This window comes from Ictalurus punctatus, chromosome 12 (assembly GCF_001660625.3).
Source record: "Ictalurus punctatus breed USDA103 chromosome 12, Coco_2.0, whole genome shotgun sequence".
NCBI classification, from domain to species: Eukaryota; Metazoa; Chordata; class Actinopteri; order Siluriformes; family Ictaluridae; genus Ictalurus; species Ictalurus punctatus.
Genome location: NC_030427.2, coordinates 25,883,493 through 25,897,091, shown reverse-complemented (window position 1 = coordinate 25,897,091; position 13,599 = coordinate 25,883,493). Strand labels below are relative to the sequence as shown.

The window sequence follows — 13,599 nt, the reverse complement described above, 5'->3', positions numbered from 1 at the left end:
GTGGCTCAGCTGGAAGAGCGGGTTGTCCACTAATCGTACGGTTGGTGGTTCGATTCTCAGCCCACATGTCTCCACATGCCAAAGTGTCCTTGGGCAAGATACTAAACCCCGAGTTTCTCCCCATGGCAGGTTAGCGCCTTGCATGTGTGTGAATACGTGAATGAGATACAGCGTAGAACTGCTAAGGTTAAAAAGCGCCATATAAATGTCGACCATTTACCATGTTTTAGTCTATTTATCTGAAACATGCACATGGTTTGTTGGACACTTTACCTGTGTTTAAAATGCCTTGTACCTTTACATACATATTTGTGAATGTAATATCATTGGGACACAAATGACACCGCAATCATAGACTGATTTTTCTAGTATTTTCCTTGTTCTGTATCAGTTCATTCAGAATTCCATCAAATGAAAATGTGTGTTAGAATAGGAAATACACTAAAGTAACAGTATCTCGGGACTAAAATATGACAACTGTAAAAACACAGTCCTATAATCTGTGTGCAATGCTTCCTGGCTTTCTGCACAGTGCTCTGCTTGCAGCTTAGTCTATTTGGCGTAATTACATTAGCATTTTGAGCTGAAGTAACACAGTTCTCCTGCAGCTTTAAGTGGATTTGGATGCATCCTAACAGTCGACTGATGCTGTGATGTGATGAGAAAAGCATGCTTCTTCTAACGTCATTGTCAACAGAAAGAATTCTTTAAATACAGAGTGCTTCACCCTTGTTTCAGGCCAATCACTGAAAGCTGGCTTTGTGTATTTTAGCACTCAGAGACTGAACATGCTTTCTTTCACATCAGCTTTTAATATTTATGCTATTAATCTTTCCCACATTATTCGTTGTGTTGCTTTGCTATAGCCGTTTCTCTCCCATCACACTTTTGCATTACATCATTCTTTGACTCAACTTTTGTTGTAAACAAGATACTCCTTTGTCATCTAACACGAGCACTTCCTCACACTACCGTAAGATGGCGCTAGCACACTTTCTCTCACCCCCCCCCCCCCCCCCCCCTCCCGTCTCAAGCTGTCTAAAAGAATAACATTACATCATCTGGTCACCTGGTTTGGAGGGGGGCGGGCGGGGGGGGGGGAATAGAAGAAATAGACTGAGCTTTGCTTCTTGGCTTCTTGAAAGTAGAGCATTTTGCCACCTGTGTCAAAGCTGTTAACAGATAATGACATCATCTGAAATTGGCCACGGAAAGCAGGATTTGGGACATGGCTGGACTGAACTGATTGAGCCGCTAAGCATCTCACCAGGCTAAATTAACCGGGGTGTCCTTTGTAATCTTGCCACTATATGGCTCTGTCATTTGAAACTCTTTAGGCTATTTTAAAGGTTGGATCAAGGTTGTAATAAGTAGTGGCACCTGGAAATGAGGAAATGATAATTTGTATAAGAGCATGTACTTATTGAGAATGAACAGAGCTTTATTTTTTTTTCCTTAAACATAACCATTTTCTCATCTAGATGCCAAGCCACACCAGAGTACATTGTAATTACTTGTATTTAAATTGTATTTAAGATAGATGGGTGAGTGAATATAAAGGGGATATATATATATATATATATATATATATATATATATATATATATATATATATATATATATATATATTTCAGATAATGGGTTCTAAATGGATACAAATAGAAGGGGGACTATAATTTATTTATTTTTCTGCCAGAAAGGTTCACAAGGCATCTGGTTGAGACTAGAGGTGTGTATTAGGATTGGGATCCCACAAGCTTGCCACAAGTGGTGGTTTAAATCAGGCTACTGTTTTGTTTATATTTTGAGAAATAGAACTAACTACTTTCTCGCAAGTAGGTTCAAACAAAAAGTATGAGTGGAATTTAAAACGTAGTTGAGACAAAGTTATATGACGTAGCTGAGGTTGAGGAACTGTCATAGCCAGAATTCACACACCATGATGACAGTGCTGGCATTTCTACCTCTGAGTTTTTTTTCCCTATGTGTTAGGGCTTTAAAAATGTGTTTAGGATACACTCAGTATTAGGTTAATTTGAAATACAGATTTTTGGCACACCAACCAGATACACAGAGTGGCACTGCTTTAAACCCTAGTTTTACATTTACTAACTGTAACCCATCTGTTGCTATGTACAATTTGTTAGCCTTCCTCTATCCCATCTTTCAGTGGACAGGGCCCACCGTACTCACACATTCTGACCACAGGTTGCGGGACATTTTTGCTGAACCCTCTATTTGTTTTCTCAACAGTGACAAAGTGGTTTAAAATCGCAGCAATGCTTTCCATTAATTTGCTGGATAAAGGTGTATTGCTACTATTGTACTACAATAAGCAATCATATATCTGCAAATTGGCCAATAAGTGTAGATATGATATAGTATATCTACACTTGTACAGTATATACAGGGTGTGCAGGTTAAGGAAATTTGACACCATATAACAGTAAACCATGCCAAGGAAGGGATGAAAAAAATCAAGGTATTGTGTGTGTTTTTTTAAAAAATGCGCTATAAAGTGGCAGTCTTTATTACATTATACCACAGCGCTCTCCTGAATTCTGATTGGTCGAAATGTGTTGATCAATTTCCTATAACGGCAGCTCTAAGAGTAATTTCAGCTGCAAGGCAAATCCCAGGTTTATATTGATGCACTCAGTGTTTCTATAATAACAACGTACACAGGGATTTGTAGGTTGGGCATTCTATGTTGATGGCTTAAAAAATATGTGTTGATCTGGTGGTCTTCTGTGAGGAGGCAGTTATTTAGCATTTGTAGAAGGAGTCTCCAGTGTCAGCACTTTGTTACAGTCAGAAGTAAAGATGTAAGTAAATTTGCTGACATGGATCTTCAGGATTTTGCACTTTGAGGTTTCTGTGTAACTCGCTACATCTTTTTTGTCTTAATAATTAAAGACCGAGGGGGGAAAAAAGAGAGGCTGCTGAAGGATGTTAGAACGTGGCTACAACACAACATCAAATGTAATTATAGATGAATAAAAAAAGGAAAATTGTTATCTTTGGCAAACTGATGTTGTAAAGATAAATAAAATGCTTCTGGATGGTAAAGGTACCTCATTGCTGATTATTTTACTAAAACCCCAATTCTGAAAAAGTTGAGACAGTATGGAAAATGCTAATAAAAACAAAGAGGAGTGATGTGTAAATGTACTTTGACTTGTATTAAAAAACAAAACAACAAACATGTAAAGACAGGGTATTTTATGTTTTACCTAATCAACTGCATAGTTTTTTGAAGGTAAACGTTTATTTTGAAATTGATGCGTGCAACACGTTCCAAAAAAGTTGGGACAGGGGCAGTTTAGGACTAATAGCGATGTGAGAAGTTGAAATAAGAAGGTGATGTGAAACGGGTGATGTAATTGTCTAATCGTAGTATATAAGGAGCCTCCAAAGAAGGCCTAATCCTTCAAGAGCAAGGACGGGTCGAGGCTCGCCAGTCTGCCAACAGATGTCATTGGCAACGAATAATCCAACACTTTGAAAACAACATTCCCCAAAGACAAATCGATAGCGTTTTGGGAATTTCACCTTCAAGGAAAGATCGAAAAGATTCAAGAAATCCGGTCAAATCTCAGTGCGTAAAGGGCGAGGCCGAAAACCATTGAATGCGCGTGATCTCCGATCCCTCAGACGTCACTGTCTTAAAAACCGTCATGAGTCTGTAATGGAGAACCTGACATGGGCTCGGGAATACTTTGGTAAACCTTTGTTAGTCAACACCATTCGCCGCTGCATCCACAGATGCAAGTTAAAGCTTTACTATGTAAAGCAGAAGCCATACATCAACACTGTCCAAAAGCTCCGCCCACTTCTCTGGGCTTGGTCTCATCTGAGATGGACAGTAGCACAGTGGAATCGTGTTTTGTGGTCCCGATGAGTAGACATTTCAAGTAGTTTTTGGACAAAACAGCCAAGCTGTTATCAGCATCAGGTCCGAAAGCCAGCGTCTGTCATGGTATGTGGGTGTGTCAGTGCACATGGCATGGGTAACTTGCACATCTGTAAGGGCAGCATTAATGCAGAAAGATATTTACACATTTTGGAGCAACATATGCTGCCATCCAGAGCAGGACAACGCCAAAGCACATTCTGCCCGGATTACAAGCGCATGGTTGCGTAAGCAGAGAGTGCAGGTGCTAGCATGGCCTGCATGAAGTCCTGACCTCTCCGACTGAGAATGTGTGGCGCATTATGAAGCGCAAAATAAGGCAACGATGGCCCTGTACAGTTGCACAGCTGAAGAAATGCATAATGGATGAATGGGGGAAAATTCTGCTTGCTAAACTTAACCAACTGGTGTCTTCACTCAGCGTCCAAATGCTTAATAATTGTTATTAAAAGAAAAGGCGATGTTGCACAGCGGTAAACAGTCAACTCTCAAAACTTTTTTGGAGTGTGTTGCAGTCATCAGATTTGAAATGAGTGTATATTTTCAAAAATAAATTCAATTCACAAAGTAAAACATCAAATAATGTGTTTTCAATAAAGTACAGAGTGATTGAATTTTCAAATAACTTTTTTTTTTTTGCATTTTCCATACTGTCCCAACTTTTTTGGCATTGAGGTTGTATAACAGTACACCTTATCATGTTTTACTCCTTACTCGAGAGTGAACATCAATGCAAACTGTACAGTTATCTGGCATTTAACGTCATCCTCTTTTGCCAAAAAGTTTCAGTGTCTACTCTTCATGTATAATTGTCCAAAACCCATCTTTGATGAGCAGCTAGAATTTCATTAGATTGCTGATATGGGCTCATCTTATTTGCTGTGCCAGAGGCTACTTTGCAGGATCTGAACACACACACATATATCTGTGCAGCTATTCATATATGCAAACATTTCTGTCAAATCTTCTGGCACCTGACAGCAGTGTGAGCCCAATAAACCAATATGGAGATAAGAGCTGGTGTCAGTAGGCAGAACTAATATTATTTGTGCGGTGGAAAGCATTTATCTGTCACCGAGTGAGAATGGATGATTTTGTGTCACTTTTGTTTAATAATGATGTAGCAATTGCAATATGCCCACTGGCTCCGGCTCTATTAAAGTTTAAAAGATTATCCAAATTAAAATCTCATTTACAATATTGCTTTTTTTGGCAATACTAGGTGGGTCCTATTGGATATGATATTTCTCACTGTGCTATCCAATTAACATTTTCACATTCAACAAACTGCAGGGAGGAAAAAGATGAGCATGCCTATGTGACTGTGTGGTGTTATGATAGCTCCATCTAAGCAAGAAAACTTGGCTTAATAAAACTTTTAATTTGGCTGCTAGGGATGTGAAGTGGCACATTCTGACCACTTCAATGGCCTCATTTACATACATTTTCCACCTGTTTGACAATAGGTGTCTAACCCTTTGTCTAAATGACAGTGTTTTATCGTTTTTTGCTAATTATATGCCATACCACGTTGAAAGTTATTGGTTAGAACATCATGGCTCTCGGTTGCACTGAGCTGCATAATGGAGCATCACTTTTCCATCATTTTGCAGCTTTGATTTGATCACAGAAGCTATTATATTCAAATGTCAGGATTTCAACGAATAAATATTTCACAGTTTAGCTCTCGTGTTTATATACATTCATAGCATTATTTAAATGAGATCTGGAGATACAGTATATACCACCCTGAAGATGATTTAATGTGATTTATTCCACTTATACTACAGCGATATTTTCCCACCACAAGCAACTTTTATTTATTTAAAATGTTTTGATCTCCTGGCATTTTCATGCCTAGCAGTCTCTAGATTGTTGACGAGAGGTCCGAGGAGAACCGACAGACTGGTTCGAGCTGACATAAAGGCTGTGGTTACTCTTTACAACTGGAGCTGGGCAGAAAAACATCACAGAATGCACAACCTTGAAGTGGATGGGCTACAACAGCAAAAGACCACATCACGTTCCATTCCTGCTTTCAAAGAACAGGAATCTGAGGCTACAGTGGGCACAGCCTCACCGAAACTGGACAGGTTAATATTGGAAAAAGACCAGGTTTTCCTCAATGTTTGGTGTGAACATTAACAGAAGCTCTTGACCTGTATCTGCATGATTTTATGCATTGCACTGTTGCTGTTGCATGATTGGCTGATTGGATAATTGCATGCATGAGCAGACATACAGGTAAGCATATATATCTTACAGAGATATATTGTCTAAAGGTACCTTTTTAGAGCAAGGCAGTTACATATACTACCTGTGTATGTTTTTTTTTGTTTGTTGGTGATGCACTGAGAAATGTTGATACCTTCATTCTATGGAGACAAGTGGATAAACAACAGCTATACACTATACACCAATTTAGCTAGTACATTACATTACATTACATTTATGGCATTTGGCAGACGCCCTTATCCAGAGTGACTTACATATATCTCATTTATACAACTGAGCCTTGCTCAAGGGCCCAACAGTGGCAGCTTGAACTCATGAACTTCTGGTCAGAAGTCCAATGTCTTAACCACTGAGCTACCACTGCCACATGGTAGTAAACCTACTATATAGTGTGGGTGCATTTGACTGTGTCCCTTCTACTGCTGTGCACAGACTCTCTTTACTTCTAATACAAAGGGACCACCATAGATGACCATACTACTGACCAAATATTATTTTGTGTACCTAAATAACTGGCAATTCAGTGTCGTCTAAATCCAAGGCCTCTCTTTTCTCCTACTTCTAGCATGTTTACTGTTGTGTTCAATTTTGCGTACAGACCCAGAGTTAACTTGAAGTTATAAGCACTGCAGTTTACCCGTTAGCAGATGACGTGTACACAGTGGTGGCTTTGGAAAGGGTGGAAACACATCCACTGATACCTCACACAGAATGAGTCATATACAGCCGCCTGGTCAATGGAGCGTTCCCGTCTCATCTCATTTTCCCTGGAGCGCTCTTCTCTCACTGCACTCTGTTCCACTGACTGAGCTTCTCCCTGCTCTCACGATGGGACCGGCTGGATAACAGCGCTTTCTAGTTATGAAGACATCCATCCTGTGTAGAGGAATGCCTCAAATCAGTGTGTTCAGTGGTCTGAGGCTGAAAGACCATGAACTGTCAAAATTCAATGGATGTCAGGATGCCGGTGACGGCAACGTCTCGAACAAGTGTGTGCACACTGTGCAAGGTATCAAAATCTATAGTGTATAAGATCAAAAGGCCATGACACCTGGATATTTTCCCCCTCATCTCTGTGTTCCACATTAAGGCACATAAGTGCAGAGCAGCAAGTACTGCGGTTTTGCATGCTAGGTAATTGATTGTTAATGGCCCCTGAACTGTGGGCTGTGAATGGCGGATGAGGGAGGATGACTCACTGTGGGGGAGGAGGGAGAGCAGCAGAGATGGTGGAATGACTCATTGTTGTGTTTCCTGAGTCTGTTTACAGCTTCTGAGATATCTGACCTGATGATAGTCATCCAGCAGGAGCAGAAATGGTTTATAGCCAGAGCCAGCTTCACTGGTAAGCATGAATTATGGTATAGAATGGGCCTGTACACAGCACAGTTTGAGCATGCTGATAATTTATTTACCATGTTTGGGAAGGGGCCTTCAAATCAAGACTTTCCATCAATAAAAATAAATAAATAAATCTATATATATATACACACACACACACAATGAAATGAAAAGGCATCAGAAACCATAGAAAACAGTACAATCAATATAATGATAATAAGTGTATTAAATGATGGAGAGGTTAACAAACACAGTGTGTGTTTCTGTGAGCTGAGCCACTTCACCCTGCTGCTTTCACAGTTCGAGAGAAAATACACAGAAACAAAAGATGAACTACTGAAAATAATTGCCTTGCTTTAAAATCAAAACTAGTAAAGTAAATCAGTTTGATGTGGCACAGATTATTACATAAGAAACAACTGTTCTTTTCTCTCTTCAGTATATCAACCCTTTTTTTTTTTTTTCTGGAAAGACCTGGATACACAAAGTCAGTCCTACATAGTGAGTCTCCTGACAATGTATCATACGTTAAATCATGACCTTGCATTTATTTAACTTTTAATATATACTCAGCTGCCAACTCACTCAAATAAACATAAAGCACTGCAAAGACAAACTACAATAATATGTTTCTGATCAAAATTTCATTGGAAAATGTCCTGTTTTCTGCCACAGTAGATCTATTTGTTTTTCAGATAGGAACAGCAGCAGCAGAAATGTTGCGTTCTTTATTATACCACAGCGCTGTGGAATTCCCGAATCCAAAGGTGTTGATTCATTTTCTATAACTGCAGCTCTGACAATAGTGTTGGCTATAATTCAAAACAAAGGTTTATATTAGTACACTCATTCTAATATCTTATCTTATAGTGTAACTCGTCCATAGGGACTTGTCTAGCAGACTACTCGAGGCTAATAATAAATGGATTACAAATACGTTATTTGTTTAACATATGATATGGTTTAGGTTGAGTCCATGCAGGCATGGTGGCTTAGTGGTTAGCACATGTGCCTCGCACCTCCAGGGTTGGGGGTTCGTGATTTGGGGGTTTCCTCCGAGTACTCTGGTTTCCTCCGCCAGTCCAAAGACATGTGTTGTAGGCTGATTGGCATTTCCAAATTGTCTGGTGTGTGTGTGTGTGTGTGTGTGTGTGTGTGTGTGTGTGTGTGTGTGTGATTGAGCCCTACGATAGGTTAGCACCCCATCCAGGGTATCCCCCGCCTTGTGCCCTGAATTCCATTGAATAGGCTCCAGGCTTCTCCGTGACCCACTGTAGGGTAAGCGGTATGGAAAATGGATGGATGGATGACAAACTGTGTCTTTTGTCTTATTAGGAAATACGAGAGGCTGGTGAAAGAATGTGTATTTATAGCTGCTAAATGTAAGTGATAACGAGAATTAATTTGTTCAATAAACATTCCACAACATTAAATTAAATTGTTGACAACTTTCTGTGGTATAAGAGGAATAAAACACCTCAAGATGTGCTGTTATAGGTATCACACCTTGCCGACATGGATTATTTTCCTATAACGACTGAACGCATTTATTGTCATTGTACAAGTACAATACGATTCAGTGTCAACATGCCCCATTATGTTTCATTCCTTATTTAAAATATTTTGACTCTAATGTACCAAAATGTATTAATCAAGGTAAGTCCCATGTTATTTGACATTACAAACTCAACACTAAATTACTGCATCGCAGCAAACTGGCCTAGTGTATCCAGGTCTTCAGTGGGATAAGATTATTTAGGTTACTTATGGCTGGACGTTCTCCACTTTAGAGAGAGCAACAGGCACAGCTACATCGCCTACAGCTGGACTGGGAGCTTTAGTGAGAACATTTGTTGGGTTCTTTCCATCTGCCCCACCTCCTCTCCCGATGATGCCCTTATTTTCTTTCCCAGGAGGCTGTGGACTGGTTGTGGGTCTGGAGAAAGCAGACAGCAGCAGGCCAACAGTCATCATCAGGCCACCCAAGGTCAGCATCCCAATGCCAACCTGCACACACATGCTGAGGGCCTGGTTGTATCGCATTGCATGCCGGTCCACAAAGAGCAATTCTCCCTCGCCAAATGCCTCGATTCGAGTTGGAACTGCAAAACCCACGGCCAACACCACCAACCCCACGGCGAATAGGACCGTTCCGAATGCAAGAGAAACCTGAGAGACACAGGAGATCCATCATGATGAGGCACCAACTCTGCATTCCAGTACTGTTTTCAACACATCCTCACAGATATCACGTACATTTACACATCTAACACAAAAGGGAAAATATATAGCTGGTGGTGTTTCAATAGGAAAAAATTCACCTTGGTTGCAAGAATACTGAAGTAAGATTTCCTTGGTTATTTGTAAAATAGTTGTCCTTTGAATTATGTACAGAGTCATATCCCCTAGCTAAATGTCTGGCTTGCTAATTAGCCAGCAAAGGAACGCAATCAAAAGCCAATATGTTATGGGGTAGCTGACAAAATAAGGCCCAACAGATACACTGTCAGTGATACAATTGTGAAATATCATGACATTTAATCGCCGCCACTTACTCTTTTGAATGGCTTATACATTATTTTCATTTCGAAAAGAAACTGAATATGATTGCTAAACGAGAACAAGATCAGCACCTACTAGTATAAACTAAGTTGGACCGCCAAGTCATGTTTTAGAGTGCTTTTATACTTGCCAAGTCTGAATCACAGCAAAATTCATACTTTTGGTTTGGTTGCTGTTATTTAGCAACCAAAATACACATCATATTTGATTCACTTCTTGCAGTTGGTTGATGTAGGATCAATGCTGCACCCTTCTATGGTGCAGCAGGATCTATGTGAAAGCACCCTTTTCAGTTTGGTCGGTAAGTTCTGGTGCTGAGGCTGACCGTTATATTGACCCAGACTTCCAGGTTCACCTAACAAACGTCACCTAAACCGATGATCAGAATAGCCCAAGATGGAAAAAGAGATTCCTCCAGGGGAGCTGGGGAATGGAATTCTATAAGGGTGTATTAAAAACAGTATCAGGACATCGGTTCTAATACAAGATCTTGTTATAAAAAAAGAATAATAATAATTTAAAAAATTATTTTTTCCCCCTAAAATCTGAGACACCACACATGTAAAATTTCCCTACCTTGCAGAGACCTGAACTCCACCACTGGTATGAACGCTGGTTCTGAATGTCCTCCTTGTCCCATACAGAGGCTGTACACTCCTCGTAGAAATAGTGCAGGTAGGATCGCACCCCAAAACTATAGCCTGGCATGCTCTTGGCGCGCTCCGACCCATGTATCTCAGAGTAAGAGGCCATATCTTAGACCTAGGACCAAAAAAAAAAAAAACAACCCTGCTTTTTAATGAGAGTTGCGCTTGTGCATAGGACAATATGAACAGAAATGCTATATGGAATGCTTGGATGAAAGGGAAAATTGGAGTATGGAAAGCAAATGATGGAAATAATTTTCTGCATAAAATAAATGATGACAGTGAGCATATGCTGTAGTTTCTCCATAAATGTATGTTTGGATATGGTGCTTTTTAGAATTTCATCCGGTATTCATCTTCAGACTATTCAACATAACTTTTAGTTGGAAACATACAAAATTTGACCTTTTCTTCTGATGACTTTTCACCTGAAAATGTCAATTATTTGAGTGGAAATATACTGACACACCCTCACCTGCATTATTTGATCACATTATGATAAAATACCTCTTAACTGAAAAGTCATTAGTGATAGTTTGGATATTCAGTGGTTGATCAGTCGACAAATAACATCTAGCATTAAGTTTCTTCATCTTTCTATCTATGAATATTGGGTTCTAAGCCTCAAGAGTTCAAGCTGTAGTCATGCTAATGACTCGATTTTTAGAGGCTTTAATAATTTAGTCTTTTCAAAATATAATGATTATTAAATTCATGCTAGGGGGCACGTTGGCTTAGTGGTTAGCACGTTTGCCCTTGGGTTGGGGGTTCGATTCCTACCTCCACCCTGTGTGCATGGAGTTTGTATGTTCTCCCCGTGTTTTGAGGGTCTCTTCTGGGTACTCTGGTTTCCTCCCCTACTCCAAAGACATGCATTGTAGTCTGATTGGCATTTCCAAATTGTCCATAGTGTGTGAATGGGTGTATGAGTATGTGTGTGATTGTGCCCTGTGATGAATTGGCACCCCATTCAGGATGTCCCCTGCCTAGTGCCCCGAGTCCCCTGGGATAAGCTCCAGGTGCCCCATGACCCTGTGTAGGATAAGTAGTACAGAAAATGGATGGATGGATGGATGGAAGGAAATTCACGCTATCAAAAGAAACACTGGAAGTTATCTCTCTCTCTCTCTCTCTCTCTCTCTCTCTCTCTCTCTCAATATATTTGCTCTCAGCACTTTGCTCTGTTTGAATGTCATTGTGAACTATGCATGCCCGTTGTAGTTACTGTCCAGAAGGTAACTGGTCGCCCACAGATGAGTCACACACACACTTCTTGTATGGTTGGAGCCGACAAAGTATTATGATCATTGTTATACGCTATACAACATGGCAATTACTACCACCACACAATATATTATATATCATTTCTAAAGATGGAACAAAATGTATTGTGTGATGCACCATCAATCGTTAAACTCTGCAAATATCATCAAGCTCTTTCTTATCATGCTTTCGGGGAACCAGGCTCAGGATCTCCGGATCCATCAAATCAAAAATGTTTTGATATGGCTATGATGTGTATTTCAACAGCATGCATGTAACCATTGTGCAATCCAAAATATTTAGTAGCAGAATTCAATCCTTCTCAATCTATCCCTATGTCATACTGTATGTTAAAAAAAGAAAGAAAAAAAATGCAGCAAAGGGAGACTTAAATGTCACTTCTGTTGCTTATGTTTTTTTTTTTTTTTTTTTTTTTTTTAAATACTGATTGTTTCAAATGGATCAACAGGTTCAGTCCTGAATGTGACTCGGTAGTACACAACACTGCTAAACATACCATAACATAATTGAATCCTGTGGATCAAAAAACCTTTTGTAATTTAAATTTTTTTTTATTTTTTATATATGTCATAATTCGTCGAAACATAAACCAATAACGGGTCTAACGGCACACACACACACACACACACACACACACACACACACACACACACACACAGAGAGACACACACACACACACACACAGCTTTCCCCTCTCGCCCTTTCCCTTCGCTGCCGTTACACTTAGCGAGCAGCCATTAGCGCGCGCGGCGACGGTTAGAATTTAAATCTTTTTAAACGTAACGGTCTCTGCTCCTTAATCTCTGTGAGGTAAAGGATAGAAAAACAAAGCGATACCCAGTTTGAAGGCTGTGCTGATCCTCAACACGGCTTTATCTGCGTCCCATGGTCGCTCCTCCTCGCCACAAGCAAATAAATAAATAAAATAAATAAATAAATAAAATAAAAACCTCACACTCTACCGTAATAAGTATGTCAAAAATAACAGGAAGCCATTAGTCACTCACAGACCTCATATTATTGTAGGCTACTTACTGGCAAAATGGCCATCTCTGGTAACTATGGTGACCTTTAAAGTATTATTCTAGCGTAGTACGGCAGAATGAGGTTTTGCCCAATCCTGTGGAAGTAGACTTTAAATTGAAATAATTACCTCACTCTGCACTGCCTACTAATTTTCTGTTTCCCTAAAATATACTGTATGTCTGCTTTATATTTGTTCTGTATTGTGTGATGCATTTTGTTGTTGTAACAAAAAAAAAAAAAACAAAAAAAAAAAAAGAATACAGAAAATTCCCAACCTGATCGCATTCAAGGGCTCACATAAAATATAACTGAACAAAATTCATAATCCATAGGCCTTAGATTTTGTAGCTGTTGTAGGAGTCTAGGAGACAAACCCGACACGTATCAAATGTGTGTATCAACAGGCTTAATAAATCAATACATTATTTACAATCTTCTGATCGTTAACTGAAAATAAAGCTGAAAATTCCAGTTTGGGCTGACCAGCTACCAGCTGCCAAAACAAGCCAAGCTCTCAAGCTGGTAGACTATCATTGCCAGGTGGTAACTGCTGGAAGAAAGACATTTCTGAATTACTACTACTAATGCTAC

The 13,599-nt window shown here is 39.6% G+C and overlaps 1 protein-coding gene across 1 annotated transcript; it reads right to left on the bottom strand.

Moving 5' to 3' along the window:
- Window positions 1–7,697: 7,697 nt before the first annotated feature.
- On the bottom strand, window positions 7,698–13,038 carry nrsn1l (neurensin 1-like). Its single transcript, XM_053684602.1, has 3 exons — window positions 12,820–13,038; window positions 10,628–10,813; window positions 7,698–9,658 (listed from the first exon to the last, which is right to left on the bottom strand). Exons 2-3 carry the CDS (start codon window positions 10,802–10,804, stop codon window positions 9,254–9,256), a joined length of 582 nt encoding a protein of 193 aa, XP_053540577.1. The 5' UTR covers window positions 10,805–10,813; window positions 12,820–13,038; the 3' UTR covers window positions 7,698–9,253.
- Window positions 13,039–13,599: the final 561 nt, after the last annotated feature.